Raw genomic sequence first — 18,204 nt, 5'->3', positions numbered from 1 at the left:
AAGTCTTGCTCACCGATAATGCACAGTCCCTCTTTGGCCCTGGTGATGCCCACGTTGATCTGGTTGGGGTCGCCAACAAAGCCCACATGTTTAGACCTCCAGGCCCTGTCCGGCTGGATCTCGATCTCCTTGCTGGGTAATGAGCGCACAGTGGACAGAATGACGTAGCTCCATTCACATCCTGCATTGGAGACGACGCAGCGATTGTTATAGCAATGGCTAACCTAATCAGATTAAAGTTGACCAAATGACAACGGGGGACAACCATAGCATCACAACCAAGATAGAACAGAGGGGAAAGTATGAAAGAGAAAATTGTCACCTTGACTTTTTGTGATGGTGGTGACAGTGATTTTGTCCATTTTGAGTCCATGAAGTTCTTTCTTAAGTTCAGACACCTGGGCGTTGTAGGGTGATAGAATTGCAATATTCTGTTGTTTTATTTTGGATTCTTTTACTAGTACTTTGGCGAGCCGGATCTGTGATGAACAAAAAGACAACCATGAATCGTATAACTTCCTTTTAGGAAAGTGACTCACCTGACTACTATACCAGTAGAATGGCAAGATTTGAGCCGTATGTGTTGAAGTGTGAGTTATGTGTTAAGACAAAACAAAAAGGGTTCCTTACCACTACATCTCTCTCCGCCCTATTCGCTTTGGAGTTTTCACTTCCCTTTTCTGTGCTCACAACCAGGCTGACCTCCTCTCCAATGACGTTCCCGAAAACAATGTGCGTCTGTTGGCTGCCAGCCTGAAGGACACTGCTTGAGGGATTCACTTCAGTCTTCAGTTTTCCTTCATAATATTCCTCTGATGGGAACTTGCATATATCTTCATGCTACAAAAAGGTAAACAATGGAGAATACTATGTACTTTGTCATTGAATATCAAATCAAAATCAAATGTCACATGTGCTGAATACAACAGGTGTAGACCTGACAGTGAAAAGCTTAATTACAAGCCCTTAACCAACAATGCAGTTTTAAGAAAATTAAGTGTTAAGTAAAAAATAGATAAGTACATTTTTAAAAATATAATTAAAGAGCAGCAGTAAAATAACAGTAGCGAGGCTATATACAGGGGTACCGGTACAGAGTCAATGTGCGGGGGCACAGGTTAGTTGAGGTAATTGAGGTAATATGTACATGTAGGTAGAGTTAAAGTGACAATGCATAGATAATAAACAGAAAGTGGCAGCAGCGTAAAATTAGGGGGTGGGGGGGGGGGGGTCAATGTAAATAGTCTGGGTAGCCATTTGATTAGCTGTTCAGGAGTCTTATGGCTTGGGAGTAGAAGCTGTTAAGAAGCCTTTTTTGACCTAGACTTGGCGCTCCGGTACCGCTTCCGTGCGGTAGCAGAGAGAATAGTCTATGACTAGGGTGACTGGAGTCTGACAATTTTTAGGGCCTTCCTCTGATACCGCCTGGTATAGAGGTCCTGGATGGAAGGAAGCTTGGCCCCAGTGATGTACTGGGCCATACGCACTACCCTCTGTAGTGCCTTGCAGTTGGAGGCCGAGCAGTTGCCATACCAGGCAGTGATTCAACCAGTCAGGATACTATCGATGGTGCAGCTGTAGAACTTTTGAGGATCTGAGGACCCATGGCAATTCTTTTCAGTCTCCTGAGGGGGAATAGGCTTTGTCGTGCCTGCTTCATGAAGATCTTGGTGTGTTTGGACCATGATAGTTTGTTGGTGATGTGGACACAAAGAACTTGAAGCTCTCAACCTGCTCCACTACAGCCCCGTCGATGAGAATGGGTGCGTGCTCGGTCCTCCTTTTCCTGTAGTCCATAATCATCTCATTTGTCTTGATCACGTTGAGCGAGAGGTTGTTATCCTGTCACCACGCGGCCAGGTCTCTGACCTCCTCCCTATAGGCTGTCTCATCGTTGTCGGTGGTTAGGCCTACCACCGTTGTGTCATTGGCAAACTTAATGATGGTGTTGGAGTCGTGCCTGGCCATGCAGTCATGGGTGAAAGGGAGTACAGGAGGGGACTGAGCACACACCCCTGAGGGGCCCCTGTGTTGAGGATCAGCGTGGCGGATGTGTTGTTACCTACTCCTACCACCCTGGGGCGGCCCATCAGGAAGTCCAGGATCCAGTTGCAGAGGGAGGTGTTTAGTCCCAGGGTCCTTAGATTATTGTTGAGCTTTGAGGGCACTATGGTGTTGAACGTTGAGCTGTAGTCAACAAATAGCATTCTCATGTAGGTGTTCCTTTTGTCCAGGTGGGAAAGGGCAGTGTTAGAGATTGGTGGGAAAGTGCAATAGAGATTGCATCATCTGTGGATCTGCTGGGGCGGTATGCAAATTGGAGTGGGTCTAGTGTTTCTGGGATAATGGTGTTTGTGAGCCATGACCAGTCGTTCAAAGCACTTCACGGCTACAGACGTGAGAGCTACGGGTTGGTAGTCATTTAGGCAGGTTAGCTTAGTGTTCTTGGGCACAGGGACTATGGTGGTCTGCTTGAAACATGTTGGTATTACAGACTCAGTCAGGGACCGGTTGAAAATGTCAGTGAAGACACTTGCCAGTTGGTCAGCGCATGCTGATATTATTCAATATGCATCCTAAAACATATGTGTGCAGTCAAAGGCACAGTTTTATAAACATTTGTCAAATTAGATTATATGATGTGATAAATTCATAGCCCAAACATTTCCGGACCTCTTACCATTCTGTACTGGGTATCCAGCATCACTGTCTGGGACCGGCACTCAAAGTAACGCTGAAACAGAGACTTTGACATCCCCAACTTCCTCAGAAGTTCATTCTTAACGATGGGACGTAGCTGTTTGTGGTCACCGAGCAACACAATCTAGGAAGTGAAAAGAGGTTATTATCGCCATCAATCTTCATCACTTGCAAATGTGGTGATGACCTTTATTAAACATATAGGATGGCTGCAATGGAATAAATGTAACACAGTCAAACATGTGGTTTCCATATTTCATGTGTTTGATACCGTTCCATCTGATCCATTCCAGCCATTACAATGACCCCATCATACTATAGCTCCTCCCACCAGCCTCCTCTGCTTGGGATGCAGGTGAGAAAACAGGGTTGCTGTTAAGGCTTAGTTGAACAGATTCTGTATCAATGCAGTCTTTATATGCCCAAATCTACATTATTTTTACAGAAATGCTCACACTAACACATTCTTAAAATGTAATTTCATAACACTACACTTTTAGAAAAAAAAAGGTTCCAAAAAAGGGTTCTTCGGCTGTCCCCATAGGAGAACCCTTTTTGGTTCCAAGTAGGACCCTTTTGGGTTCCATGTAGAACCCTCTGCACAAAGGGTTGCACATGGAACCCAAAAGGGTTATACCTGCAACCAAAAGGGTTCTCCCTGCAAGCAAAAAGGGTTATTCAATACATAAATAGGCAGCATCACAAACATACAAAAAGGATTTTAATCTCAAAGTCTAAACCGGTGGGGGGTGGGGGTTCTACTAAGCTAACATATGGAATCATTTAGCTATTTCATTTTCAATTTTTGGACCCCTTTAGGTACATCATTTTACTTAAATGTTTTATGATTTGATAAAATATAGAATTTCGACTTTCTAACTATAGGCCATAGAAACGCATTGCATAACACATAAAAAAAAAAATCTATCATAAGGAATAAAGTTTTGAAGTGTCTGTCCTAAATCTAGGCAATGTAAGAAAGCTCAGGAAATATTGTAGTTTTTTTGGACCCATATTTAACCCCTTATTTTTGTTGCCCCAAAACTACCTCCATACTTCCATTCATTTCCATTTGTTACCTACAGATGAGTCCCGTGACACTTGTGTGGGTCGTAAAGCAAAATGGAGAATCTCCCCTTTCCACAGTGGGGTCATATTAAGTTGTAGCCAAAACAGTTCGGACACTACAGACAGAAGTTGGCACATCAGTGTTACCAACTTCAGAGTCCCGTGGGGCATGTGGGGGTCGTAGACGCTACAGATTTTCGGGATGTCTCCTGGTGTGACATTTTCAGATATCACTAGCTTAAATTTACAGATTTTGATGGGGACTTTTTTGTTATATTTATTAGATTGACACACGGGTGCATCAATAGAGTCTTAAGGATTTTAAACCATCATACATGGAAATATTTTTATTTTTTTATTTTTTTATTTCACCTTTATTTAACCAGGTAGGCTAGTTGAGAACAAGTTCTCATTTGCAACTGCGACCTGGCCAAGATAAAGCATAGCAGTGTGAACAGACAACAACACAGAGTTACACATGGAGTAAACAATAGACAAGTCAATAACATGGTAGAAAAAAGAGAATCTATATACAATGTGTGCAAAAGGCATGAGGTAGGCAATAAATCGAATAATTACAATTTAGCAGATTAACACTGGAGTGATAAATCATCAGATGATCATGTGCAAGAAGAGATACTGGTGTGCAAAAGAGCAGAAAAGTAAATAAATAAAAGCAGTATGGGGGTGAGGTAGGTAAATTGGGTGGGTAGTTTACAGATGGACTATGTACAGCTGCAGCGATCGGTTAGCTGCTCGGATAGCAGATTTTTAAAGTTGTTGAGGGAGATAAAAGTCTCCAACTTCAGAGATTTTTGCAATTCGTTCCAGTCGCAGGCAGCAGAGAACTGGAAGGAAAGGCGTCCAAATGAGGTTTTGGCTTTAGGGATGATCAGTGAGATACACCTGCTGGAGCGCGTGCTACGGGTGGGTGTAGCCATCGTGACCAGTGAACTGAGATAAGGCGGCACTTTGCCTAGCATAGCCTTGTAGATGACCTGGAGCCAGTGGGTCTGACGACGAACATGTAGTGAGGGCCAGCCGACTAGGGCATACAGGTCGCAGTGGTGGGTCGTATAAGGTGCTTTAGTAACAAAACGGATGGCACTGTGATAAACTGCATCCAGTTTGCTGAGTAGAGCATTGGAAGCTATTTTGTAGATGACATCGCCGAAGTCGATGATCGGTAGGATAGTCAGTTTTACTAGGGTAAGTTTGGCGGCGTGAGTGAAGGAGGCTTTGTTCCGGAATAGAAAGCCGACTCTAGATTTGATTTTGGATTGGAGATGTTTGATATGAGTCTGGAAGGAGAGTTTGCAGTCTAGCCAGACACCTAGGTACTTATAGATGTCCACATATTCTAGGTCGGAACCGTCCAGGGTGGTGATGCTAGTCGGGCGTGCGGGTGCAGGCAGCGAACGGTTGAAAAGCATGCATTTGGTTTTACTAGCGTTTAAGAGCAGTTGGAGGCCACGGAAGGAGTGTTGTATGGCATTGAAGCTCGTTTGGAGGTTAGATAGCACAGTGTCCAGGGAAGGGCCGGAAGTATACAGAATGGTGTCGTCTGCGTAGAGGTGGATCAGGGAATCGCCCGCAGCAAGAGCAACATCATTGATGTATACAGAGAAAAGAGTCGGCCCGAGAATTGAACCCTGTGGTACCCCCATAGAGACTGCCAGAGGACCGGACAACATGCCCTCCGATTTGACACACTGAACTCTGTCTGCAAAGTAGTTGGTGAACCAGGCAAGGCAGTCATTAGAAAAACCGAGGCTATTGAGTCTGCCGATAAGAATATGGTGATTGACAGAGTCGAAAGCCTTGGCCAGGTCGATGAAGACAGCTGCACAGTAATGTCTTTTATCGATGGCGGTTATGATATCGTTTAGTACCTTGAGCGTGGCTGAGGTGCACCCGTGACCGGCTCGGAAACCGGATTGCACAGCGGAGAAGGTACGGTGGGATTCGAGATGGTCAGTGATCTGTTTGTTGACTTGGCTTTCGAAGACCTTAGCTAGGCAGGGCAGGATGGATATAGGTCTGTAACAGTTTGGGTCCAGGGTGTCTCCCCCTTTGAAGAGGGGGATGACAGCGGCAGCTTTCCAATCCTTGGGGATCTCAGATGATACGAAGGAGAGGTTGAACAGGCTGGTAATAGGGGGTGCGACAATGGCGGCGGACAGTTTCAGAAATAGGGGGTCCAGATTGTCAAGCCCAGCTGATTTGTATGGGTCCAGGTTTTCCAGCTCTTTCAGAACATCTGCTATCTGGATATGGGTAAAGGAGAAGCTGGGGAGGCTTGGGCGAGTAGCAGCGGGGGGGGGGGGGGGGGCGGGGCTGTTGGCCAAGGTTGGAGTCGCCAGGTGGAAGGCATGGCCAGCCATTGAGAAATGTTTGTTGAAGTTTTCGATTATCACGGACTTATCAGTGGTGACCGTGTTATCTAGCCTCAGTGCAGTGGGCAGCTGGGAGGAGGTGCTCTTGTTTTCCATGGACTTTACAGTATCCCAGAACTTTTTGGAGTTAGAGCTACAGGATGCAAATTTCTGCTTGAAAAAGCTGGCCTTTGCTTTCCTGACTGACTGCGTGTATTGGTTCCTGACTTCCCTGAACAGTTGCATATCACGGGGGCTCTTCGATGCTATTGCAGTTCGCCACAGGATGTTTTTGTGCTGGCCGAGGGCAGTCAGGTCTGGAGTGAACCAAGGGCTATATCTGTTCTTGGTTCTGCATTTTTTGAACGGAGCATGCTTGTCTAATATGGTGAGGAAGTAACTTTTAAAGAATGACCAGGCATCCTCAACTGACGGGATGATGTCAATATCCTTCCAGGGTACCCGGGCCAGGTCGATTAGAAAGGCCTGCTCGCAGAAGTGTTTCAGGGAGCGTTTGACAGTGATGAGGGGTGGTCGTTTGACCGTGGACCCGTGGCGGATACAGGCAATGAGGCAGTGATCGCTGAGATCTTGATTGAAGACAGCAGAGGTGTATTTGGAGGGCAAGTTGGTCAGGATAATGTCTATTAGGGTGCCCATGTTTACGGATTTAGGGTTGTACCTGGTGGGTTCCTTGATGATTTGTGTGAGATTGAGGGCATCAAGCTTAGATTGTAGGACTGCCGGGGTGTTAAGCATATCCCAGTTTAGGTCACCTAACAGAACAAACTCTGAAGCTAGATGGGGAGCGATCAATTCACAGATGGTGTCCAGAGCACAGCTGGGAGCTGAGGGGGTCGGTAGCAGGCGGCAACAGTGAGAGACTTATTTCTGGAGAGATTAATTTTTAAAATTAGAAGTTCTAACTGTTTGGGCATAGACTTGGAAAGTATGACAGAACTTTGCAGGCTATCTCTGCAGTAGATTGCAACTCCTCCCCCTTTGGCAGTTCTATCTTGACGGAAAGTGTTATAGTTGGGTATGGAAATCTCAGAGTTTTTGGTGGCCTTCCTAAGCCAGGATTCAGACACGGCAAGGACATCAGGGTTGGCAGAGTGTGCTAAAGCGGTGAGTTAGGCAAACTTAGGGAGGAGGCTTCTGATGTTGACATGCATGAGGCCAAGGCTTTTTCGATCACAGAAGTCAACAAATGAGGGTGACTGGGGACATGCAGGGCCTGGGTTTACCTCCACATCACCCGAGGAACAGAGGAGTAGTAGGATGAGGGTGCGGCTAAAGGCTATCAAAACTGGTCGCCTAGAGCGTTGGGGACAAGGAATAAAAGGAGCAGATTTATGGGCGTGGTAGAATAGATTCTGGGCATAATGTGCAGACCAGGGTATGGTGGGGCACGGGTACAGCGGAGGCAAGCCCAGGCACTGGGTGATGATAAGAGAGGTTGTATCTCTGGACATGCTGGTCTCAATGGGTGAGGTCACCGCATGTGTGGGGGTGGGACAAAGGAGGTATCAGAGGTACAGAGAGTGGAACTATGGTGTCCATTGCAAACCAAAACAATGATAACTAGCCTGAACAACAGTATGCAAGGCATATTGATATTTGAGAGAGACATACAATAAGGCATAAAGTGATTGCAGGTCATGATTGGGAGAGCTAGCTAAAACAGCAGGTGAGATAACAGCAGCTAGTCAGCTAACACAGCAACAGAAGGTAAAAATGGCGACGACTGGGCAGAGAGGGTCGGATTAACTACACACAGATCCTGAGTTAAGGCACAGAGCCGACAGATAAAACACAAATAAACAGAATGGAGTACCGTGAATTAATGGACAGTCAAGCAGGCATCAGCTATGTAGCCAAGTGATCATAGTGTCCAGGGGGCAGCCGTAAATGGAGTAGTGAGGCCTCCACTAAGCTAGCACGCGTTTAAAGTTAGTAGCCCGGGGGGGTGGTCTGCTCAGACGGAGGGGGTCTGCTCAGACGGAGGCCGGTTGAGGGCACCGGTTGAGGGCACGTCTGCAAACCAGACGTGGTCGTGTCGACAGAGAATCCAAGCCGGATAGCGATGGCAAAAGAGAGGTTGTGAATTGTAGAATTGTGTTTGCTAACTGGTGCTAGCTTCCTGGCTGCGCTAGCTGCAAGATAAGCTAGCAGTTAGCAGACCGGGGCAGGCAAGTTAGCCTTTGGGGGACGTCGCGATGGGGGGGAAGTCTGTTTTTGCCTCTTCGTGCGGTGACGTCGATAGACCAGTCGTGGAATTAGTAGGGTTCCAGGTAGCTCTAGGTAGCTAACAGGCCTAGTAGGTTAGCAGAATGGGCCTTCAGCGGGCGTCACGCCTGAGGGGCCTGTTGGAGTCCCCGGGCAGATTATGTCGGTATTCCAGTCGTAGAGGATAGGCGGGGTTCCGTGCTCCGTACCGGCAGTAAATGGGTCCGGGTCTTGTAGCCCAGGAGTGGGCTTCAGTGGTAGCACAGGAGCCCTAGCCAATTAGCTTCAGGCTAATTGGTGCCTGCTCCGGTGCCTGCTCCGGGATGGAAACGCTAGCCAGGAGTGGTCACCCGGGATTGTGGTTAGCTAGTTGCGAAGATCCAGATGAAAATGTTCAGAGTTTGCGGTAGGAATCCGGGGATATGGAGAGAAATAGGTCCGTTATGCTCTGGTTTTAGTCACGTTGTTCGAACTAGCGAGAGCTTTCCGAGCTAAAGGTTAGCTGATGACCGCTAGCAATGGTTTGCTAACTGATAGCTGGTAGGCAGTTAGCTGGCTATCTTCAGTAGATGGATTCCAGATCAGAAGTAAATAGAAATACTTTAGAAAAAAGCAGATCCACGCCACATTGGGTGAGGCGGGTTGCAGGAGAGTATTTAGAAGTTGAGGTTTAAGAAAGTATTTTTAAAAGATATGCGAAGAAAAAGATGTAAAAAGATATATACAAGGGACACGGGACACGACAGGACAAAGACGTCTACACTGCTACGCCGTCTATAACTAAAAGTAAATGAATACATGGATTTCAACACACCTTTTCTGGTTTGTTGCTGACCAATGGGATGAGGGCCTGAGGTTCTGTTGCCATGGCACATTCATCAATAAGAATCTGGCGTGCACTGACTGTTTTAGTGAGGTTAGGAGAAGAGGCTGTTGTACAGGTGCACAGAATGACATCGTGCCTCTGCAGCTCATGCACACGAGCTTTATTCAGAAGACTTTTGTAGCTAGAAGAAAAAACAAAACAAATATATGCACTTATATATATGTACATCAGTCAGATGTGGGTTTAAATACAAATTTCATTACAGCAAAATTCTATACTTACTCCTCAACTTCTTCTTCTGTCAACTCCTCTCCCTTTGATTCTATTGCTAGCTTTATTCTGTGGTCAAACTCTTTTATTGCCGTGGAATGTGGATTTTGTTCTTCCCGTATGCGATGATGCAAGGTAATATCTCTAAAAATGGTACAGACATGGTCAAATACTGTGATATGGGGAGTTTGTGTAATGTGAACCATTTGACAAAAACATGCTGAGACACTGGTCAGACATGATGAAGCCAGCCGTACGATCAGATTATCAAAGACAGAGATTCCCTGAAAAAGTGTCCACTACTGCAGAGTGATATGTGTATATTTTATACCGGAGTTCTGCCTTGGACCGCTCATGGCGAAGTGACCTGGGAGAGAGCTGAAGGACACTCCCTGGGTAAGGGTACTCCGCCATCTCCAGTTGTCGGCTGTACACCCTGAGGGGCTTCAACTTGTCTCCAAACTTCACCAGGCACTCTACAGTATGTTCAGAATGAATAGAATGGGACCTAGAACGTTCCCTGCAGAACTTGGATCATGTTTAAGCTGTGGTTGTATTATACATTATTTTGTAGAGACCATTTCAATTCAAGTATGAAGTAACTTGCCAGCAACCACATCGACAGACTTATTGGAAGGACCACAGCAGAGAATAACTTCTTTCTTGTCCTTGTCATTCGGATTTTCAAATATCCTGGGGTTTTTGGAGTTCAGCACAAGGAACCAGTACACAATGTAAACTCCTAAAACAGTCTTTCCAGTCCCTATGAAACAGGTGTGTATTTTTTATTCCAGTAAACATAGCAATGGGCAATATAACAGCTTCAGGTATTCTGGTAGTAGTACTGTATTTCTTAACTTACCAGGTGGCCCTTGTACGATTGTGAAGTTGTTATTCAGAGCTTTCTCCACTGCATCAATTTGACTCTTATTCAGCTCTGGGAGACCCTCTGTTGCCTTTTCCCTCATGAGTTGGTACCGTGGTGGTACAACAGATTGCGAAGCTACAATCCCAAGCAAGACCACAAAACAATACCTTCAAGAAAATAGCTTAAAAACAAGGTTGTTGTAAATTCCCACAGATGTAAAATGGGGTTACTTTACCTCCTTGTGGAATGTGCTGTCCTAGGGCTATTTTCTGAACAAGCTCATTTGCAGACACAATGTTGTTCACCGCCATTTCTTTACGTCTAGACAGTAGAAATGTTAACAACCATTAATTATATATACTGAATTAATTATGGGAACCTTATGTCCATCCAATAAAAATATGGGATAGTACTTTTACATTATCTTATTTTAAAGAGTGTACTTAAAAAAAAATCTTATTTTAAAATGTGAGTAGTACTTTATATTTGACTGCAGCAATTACCAGGTATTTACTAAAAATGGTAATTATATTTGAAGCACCATTTTGAAGACTTAAATGAGACTTAAATAAGAACTGGAATTGTAAAATAAAGTGTTACGGTAATACATTTGTTCAATGACAATTGTTCAATCTCTTTTTTTGTATACTAATTTAATACTTGCACGTCTGTCAGAAGCTTTGGGATTATCTCAACCGTGTATGTTGTCTTTCTCTGGCAGACACACTCTGGAATGGTATCCATTGGCAAGTGGTTGATGTAGAAGTGCACTTTTCTGGCTTGATTTTGGTTGTTTTTTGGTTCTTCAAAGTTGGTTGTAACACCATGTGCCACCCATGTGTAATTCTTAGGGTCGACTACTTCCTCTGATTGGTCAGGGGTTGAAGTCAGTTTCAATCCCCTTTTTCGGATGCACAGAAAGCACTTGCTAAGGTTGCATTCAATGGCCCATTCTTTAATGTATTTGAGTGGAAGGTCAAAACTTCCTTTCAGGCTGTTTTTCTCTTGCTGCAAGTTCAGCTTCAGGTCCTCAATTATTATGCTGTCACTTTCATCCACAGCATTGTCTGCAGACTCCATCTCACAAAGTGGTCGCCAGATCTTCACATACTCTCTTGCGTTGCTATATTCACTCTTGGATGGACAGTCTGCACGTTTGGAAAAGCATGTGATAGGACTGTGGGCATGGTCTACACACACCTCAAATATTGGTTTGATGCACACCAACTGAACAGTGGGTGTCCAGTAACCTATTTTTCTTTCAGATGTCATTTGGACTTGAAGCGTGTCTCCTGGCTTCAAATGTAGGGTAAGATCAACATAGTGCTCCATTTCATTTTTTTCAGCTTGTCCATGTGCAGTTCTATGGGAGTCATTCCCAGCTTCAAGCAAATCCATCTTGGCATGTTTTGAGAGACTCTTTACATTTTCTGTTTGCTTTGTTGTGGCATCTACTAGGAGAGACCTTGCTTTGTTCCATTGTTCATGGTCCATTGCATTAACAATGCCTTGCCAAGTCTTTTGTGGGAGCTTGATGCAGGCAGTTGAATTTTGCACCTTTTTTAGCTCTTGGTGAACTTTGGCAGTGTCAATTGAGTACACTCGTCTTCTCCATGTCAGAGTCATTTGGTTCTCATTTGAATCGTACAGTGGTTGATCCTCCAGTTGCAAATCTCTGTACATAACAGGCAAACACTCTGGCAAAGAGTGCCTGTCGAACGGAAATGACAGCTTGAAACTGTCTCCTACTTCTACACCAACAACAAATGCTAGCTTCAGAGAATTTTGTTTCTTCATGTTGATGGCAAAAGATATCATCGCAGCCTTCTTTTCATACTCACTGGCCTTCTTGTAGATGTCTTCAGTCTTCTGACACAGAATGTCAATCTCTTGTAGAGAATATTGGACCGGAGTGCCGCTTAGGACCGAATGCAAAAGCCTTTGCAGGACAATATCCATGTAGCGACGAATGGGCGAGGATGCTTGTGTATAGGACTCAAGTTGCAAGGAATAGTGACCAACTTTTTCCTGGGATGAATTGGAACGGATGACATAGGCTTCGTTAAGACACTTCCTAAACTCATATATCACTGGAAGGAGCTGGGGGTAGATGTCATCTGTACCAATCAGATCAATCATTGTGTCAGTGTCAACTTCCTCTTTCTTGGCAGCTGACAGGATCTCATTCCATATTGATGTTAGCACGTAGAAGCTTTTGCTCTTGCTCGCCTTCTGGTCAAGTTTATTGTCATGGTCAAGGTTGTGCCTCAGGTGTGAGGACAGTGGTATGATGTCTTTGTATTGCTCTTTCAAGTCTTCTAACATTTCAGGGTCAGGTCTTACTTGACATCGGAGTGGAGTGCAGTACATGGTTTCATTTGCATTGATCAAAAATTCAGACACAGAATAGTTGAACAGTATACTAAGCTCCTCAATCATCTGACTGGATCTCCTCTTCCCTGGCTTCTGGTGATCGTCCAATTGTTTATAGCTCCAATCCTTGCCAAGCCTGGCCTTCCTTTGGACTTTGGCAAAACGATATGCCACAGAAACACAGTCTTCTATAGTATCAAACTTGGCCTCTTCTCCTGACCGCTTACTGAGGATGTCCTCTGCCTCTTCATAAGACAACTTTCTATCGGACTTGATTTGCGAAAGCTGGAATTTCTTTTCAGTGATTTTGTGTGTTGCCTTGTCCACTTTTACCATTAACGAAACTACCTTTCGATCTCGACCAGGCCGGAGACTCAAATGGTAGATGCTAAATTGTTTTGGGAACATGTAAACTGGTTCTTTTCTATGGCTGTAAAATGTTGCACCATGTTTTTGTGCAGCATCATCCAACGAACTGCCAAGATTCACAAAACTTGCCACATCTGCTATGTGGACTCCAACCTCATAATGGCTTTCCATGTCAATGACACTGATTGCATCATCCAAGTCTTGGGATTCCTTTGGGTCAACAGTGAAAGTAATCAACTTTCGGAGGTCCTTTCTGTTACCATTTTGTGTGTCTTCCCGGGAACATGGTTCAGCTAAAACATGGCTGGGAGGCAACGGTTGAACTTTAAATTCTGCATCCAAAATCATTAAGCCCTCCTCCAAAGATGATCCTATGGAAAGAATATCTATCACGTTCCCTAACGGATAGGCATAGTTTCCTGTGTTTTCTGTTTTCGTTTTCCAGCAAAACACTTCCACCATAAATACATGACTGTGTTTGATTTCTTCATCAAGGTGTTGATATCTGACAATCTCCCATTCTCCATCATCGTGCTTCCATATTGGAATTGAATTGCGACTCTTCTTGCTGACCAAGGTACACATTTTGGTGGTGTTTGTGTTGAGGGGTACCATAATTTTTCTGAGGAATTGATATTCAGATTTCGTTTTGGGTTTCTGGTCATCTTCAACTCCAAGGGTACAAGCAAACACACGACGGGATTCAGCTGCCTTGATGGTGCCTAACACTTTTCCTTGTGGAATACCCTCACAAGGAACTACTTCGGCCACCACTTCATCACCACAGAAGGACTTGCCGAGGTTACCTCTACCTTTGATGATAATGTGGTTAGTTGGGTTGTCAAATGGGATGATATAACCTGCATTATGTTTCTCCATGACCAATTCACCTCGCTTGTACACATTGGGCTGCTCTCTCAACAACTGCAACAAGGCATCTCTTTCCACTTTGGCACTATCGTATGGTCTCTTTCGTTCCAGTACATGTTCACATTCTGAACTGTCTCCATAAGATGAATTGGAGTGTGCCCTGTTTTGCTCCTCTTGTAGTTCTTGGAGAATAGCATCCATGTCGTTCTCTGTATCGAACATAACGGACTGAGTGCTGCTCTCATCCAGGTATTCTGTCTTTTGGAATCTTGAGATTTCCTTGATATCGCCATCAATGAAGTCATTGGTAAGGTGTTTCGGTTCAGCACTTCCCTTGCTAATACAATGGTGAATGTAGCTTCTCCAGATTCTTGAGCACTTCCCAAAGTAGCAAAGCGCAGCAGCATCTCCAACCACAACAACCTGGGATTGAGCCCTAGTCATGGCTGTGTTCAGCATGCGAGCATCGTTGAAAAACTCCACACAATATGAGTCAGGAGGGTGAAGGCTGTCACGGGTTAGAACGGCTGTCATTACTATTGCTCTGAACTGTTTGCCTGTCAAGAAATAATGAAAGGGTTATATGGTTAACAACCCATTATTTTGATGAATAGAAAGGTTTCAATACAAAGATCAAAATAACATAAAATAAATTAAGTCAACAAAAATGTATTATATTAACAAATCTTGCGTTAATTTCTGATTGAGTCGACATATGCAGCTACTGTGAATGACGTCTCCTCGAATGCAGGAACATTGCCTTTAAAAGCCGCATTGTCCACAAAGCACAATTGGAATAAATTCCAGCCCAAATCTTTGAGTTGTTTTCATGATAAATACCTTGAACATTGGATATATTCTCCACAGTCACTCGGCCAAGGAATCTTTTCCGAAGCTCTTTCCTGATCATTGAAACCTATGAAAAATACATGAATAATGTCAACCAAAAAAGTTAAGGACATAACACAACATTGACTTGGGAGAGGTTTTTCCTCATTCTCCCAAGAAATGCATTAGAATTCGTAAACTGTACATGGTAATTGATAAGTTTAAATGAGGAACAACTGTTTCACCTGGCATCGTTCCGAGAGAACACAGATTGAGCTTTGATCATGAGTCCCCCATGCGAGTGGCCAATCTCTGAGCAGATCTTGCACTATTTCAACCACGCATTCAACCTCGTCAAGATTAAACCATGACATGGATGCGGTGTCCAAGTGGGATTCTCCTCTGACATGGTGAAACCTCAGGGGGTGGCTGTTCGGATGCGCTGGAACATTACCAACAGCCTTGATGACATCCGACTTGCCAACGTAGAAGTGAGTGGACACAAATTCTACTATCTCTTTTGTGGTGCGATAGTTCTCGTAAAAAAATATTCTGCTTTTCAAAGCTGTACGACTCTCACAGCCTTGATAGAAGTGGAACAGACGGTTCAGCAAGGAGCGATTGGAGTGTTGGTCATCGTCCGTTGAAAATAGTTTTGGTCCCATCTGCATGTGATCTCCGGCTAGAACCACCCGAGTTTCTGGCCCTGCCAGACCAAGGGGCATTAGGGCTTGACATTCAAGCATCTGGGAGGCTTCGTCAATCAGGATGTGGGTGAAGTAGCCATCGGAAAGCTTTAGGTCATTGAAGTGTCTTGCCATTGCAGTAGTTGTTATGACTATTCTGTGGTGATCCAAAGCAGATTTGGTAGGAGGTAGAAAAAACTGACCATCTTTGGATAGAAGGCAGTACTTCTGTGTGATCTCATCCGTGGAACTCACTGGAACCCCTTGTTTATTTGCTTTTATTCTCAGTGGCTTCATCTCAGGGTGTCCAGAGTTGACGTATGGATGGAAGTGGTCTTTGATATACAAATCTGCAGAGCTGACCAGAGAAAGAGAGGGGTTAACTATGCTTACCATTTAACAGTTCCACTAAAATGTGACTGTCCTTTAAACCAAAATGGAAAACTGGTCTCCCTACTTTTTCATTAAATGTATGTTGCACCAGTAATTAAAAAGCAGGTACATTGCAACTATAAGTGTGTGTGTGTGTGTGTGTGTGTGTTAACATTTGGATTCAAATCTGTGTATTAACATTGGGATTAATACATGGCATAATAATTATAAATGTTAATTTATAACTGTCAAACCCATATGAGGCTTACACAATTCAAATGATTGATGAGCAAACTCATGAGAGCCCTATGACCTAACTGAGCTATCTTAATTCATCATTACACAGAGGTCAAATAAACGTATTTTGTTGCACATCTAATGTTTACAAAAATCTCACATGTTATTAACAGTTTTAAGCACTAATTTGTAACAATGCGTGCCTGTCAACTCAGGGCTGGGGTCAATTCAAACTGAAGAAGTAAACTTGAACAATAATTCAAGATGCATCTATTTTCAATGACTTCTCAATCAACTTAGCTATTTATTTCAAATGTTTTTTTATTTGAATTTTATATTAAAATAACTTCCTGAATTGACTGCATGTCAACTAAATGCATTATGTAAGACTGAACATATACAGCGCATTCAGACCCCTTCCCTTTTTCCACATTTTGTTGCGTTACAGCCAATATTCTAAAATTATTTTTCCATCATCAATCAACACACAGTACCCATAATGACAAAGCGAAAACAGGTTTTAACAATTTCTGCAAAAAAAACAGAAATGCCTTATTTCCATAAGTATTCAGACCCTTTGCTATGAGACTCGAAATTGAGCTCAGGTGCATCCTGTTTCCATTGATCATCCTTGATGTTTCTACAACTTGGTTGGAGTCCACCTGTGGTAAATTCAATTGAGTGGACATGATTTGGAAAGGCACACGCCTATCTACAGTACAAGTCAAAAGTTTGTACCGACCTACTCATTCCAGGGTTTTCTTTATTTTTCAATTTTCTTCATTGTAGTATAATAGTGAAGACATCAAAACTATGAAATAACACATATGGAATCATGTAGTAACCAAAAAAAGTGTTAAACAAATCAAAATGTATGATTCTTCAAAGTAGCCACCCTTTGCCTTGATGACAGCTTTGCACACTCTTGGCATTCTCTCAACCAGCTTCATGAGGTAGTTACCTGGAATGCATTTAAATGAACAGGTGTGCCTTGTTGAAAGTTAATTTGTGGAATTTCTTCTTGTTAAAGTTCATTTGTAGTAAAAGACCAAGTCCATATTATGACAAGAACAGCTCAAATAAGCAAAGAGAAATGACAGTCCATCATTATTCCATCATTACTTTAAGACATGAAGTGCAATTGCAAAAACCATCAAGCGCTATGATGCAACTGGCTTTTTTGAGAACCACCACAGGAAAGGAAGACCCAGACTTACCTCTGCTACAGAGGATACGTTCATTAGAGCTACCAGCCTCAGAAATTGGAGCCCAAATAAATGCTTCAGAATTCAAGTAACAGATACATCAGCTGTTCAGAGGTGAATCAGCTGTTCAGAAGTAAATCAGGCCTTCATGGTCAAATTGCTGCAAAGAAACCACTACTAAAAGACACCAATAAGAAGAAGAGACATACTTGGGCCAAGAAACATGAGCAATGGTGGAAATCTGTCCTTTGGTCTGATTCCAAATTCATGATTTTTGGTTCCAGCCACGTGTCTTTGTGAGACGCATAGTAGGTGAACGGATGATCTCTGCATATGTGATTCCCCCGTGAAGCATGGAGGAGGAGGTGTGATGGTGTGGGGGTGCTTTGCTGATGACACTGTCAGTGATTTATTTAATGTTCAAGACACACTTAACCAGCACGGCTACCACAGCATTCGGCAGTGATACGCCATCTCATCTGGTTTGCGCTAAGTGGGACTATCATTTGTTTTTCAACAGGACAATGACCCAACACACCTCCAGGCCGTTTAAGGGATATTTGACCAAGAAGGAGAGTGATAGAGTGCTGCATCAGATGACCTGGCCTCCAGAATCACTCGACTTCAACCCAATTGAGATGGTTTGGGATGAGTTGGACCGAAGAGTGAATGAAAAGCAGCCAACAAGTGCTTCAAGACTGTTGGAAAAGCACTTCAGGTGAAGCTGGTAGAGAGAATGCCAAGAGTGTGCAAAGCTGTCATCAAGGCAAAGGGTGGCTACTTTTTCTAAAATATATGTTGATTTGTTTTACACTTTCATGGTTACTACATGATTCTATGTGTTATTTCATAGGTTTGATGTCTTCACTATTATTTTACAATGTAGAAAATAGTAAAAATAAAGAAAAACCCTTGAATGAGTAGGTGT

The 18,204-nt window shown here is 43.6% G+C and overlaps 1 protein-coding gene across 1 annotated transcript in view; it reads right to left on the bottom strand.

The window, feature by feature from the left end:
* Positions 1–18,204, bottom strand: part of LOC129842485 (helicase with zinc finger domain 2-like) — a 43,050-nt gene that overhangs the window by 1,715 nt on the left and 23,131 nt on the right. Inside the window, exons 7-19 of the mRNA XM_055911052.1 lie at positions 15,022–15,820; positions 14,789–14,864; positions 11,001–14,505; positions 10,572–10,657; positions 10,331–10,471; positions 10,076–10,231; positions 9,800–9,944; positions 9,481–9,612; positions 9,187–9,379; positions 2,681–2,824; positions 631–840; positions 323–479; positions 14–181 (exon numbers count right to left, since the gene is read on the bottom strand). Coding sequence (XP_055767027.1) covers positions 14–181; positions 323–479; positions 631–840; positions 2,681–2,824; positions 9,187–9,379; positions 9,481–9,612; positions 9,800–9,944; positions 10,076–10,231; positions 10,331–10,471; positions 10,572–10,657; positions 11,001–14,505; positions 14,789–14,864; positions 15,022–15,820 — 5,912 coding nt within the window. The remainder of the gene's footprint in view (positions 1–13; positions 182–322; positions 480–630; positions 841–2,680; positions 2,825–9,186; positions 9,380–9,480; positions 9,613–9,799; positions 9,945–10,075; positions 10,232–10,330; positions 10,472–10,571; positions 10,658–11,000; positions 14,506–14,788; positions 14,865–15,021; positions 15,821–18,204) is intronic.

Source organism: Salvelinus fontinalis, unplaced genomic scaffold (genome assembly GCF_029448725.1).
Source record: "Salvelinus fontinalis isolate EN_2023a unplaced genomic scaffold, ASM2944872v1 scaffold_0043, whole genome shotgun sequence".
In the NCBI taxonomy this organism is placed as follows: Eukaryota; Metazoa; Chordata; class Actinopteri; order Salmoniformes; family Salmonidae; genus Salvelinus; species Salvelinus fontinalis.
The sequence above is the reverse complement of the archived record's forward strand: the minus strand, read 5'-3'. Positions and strand labels throughout refer to the sequence as shown.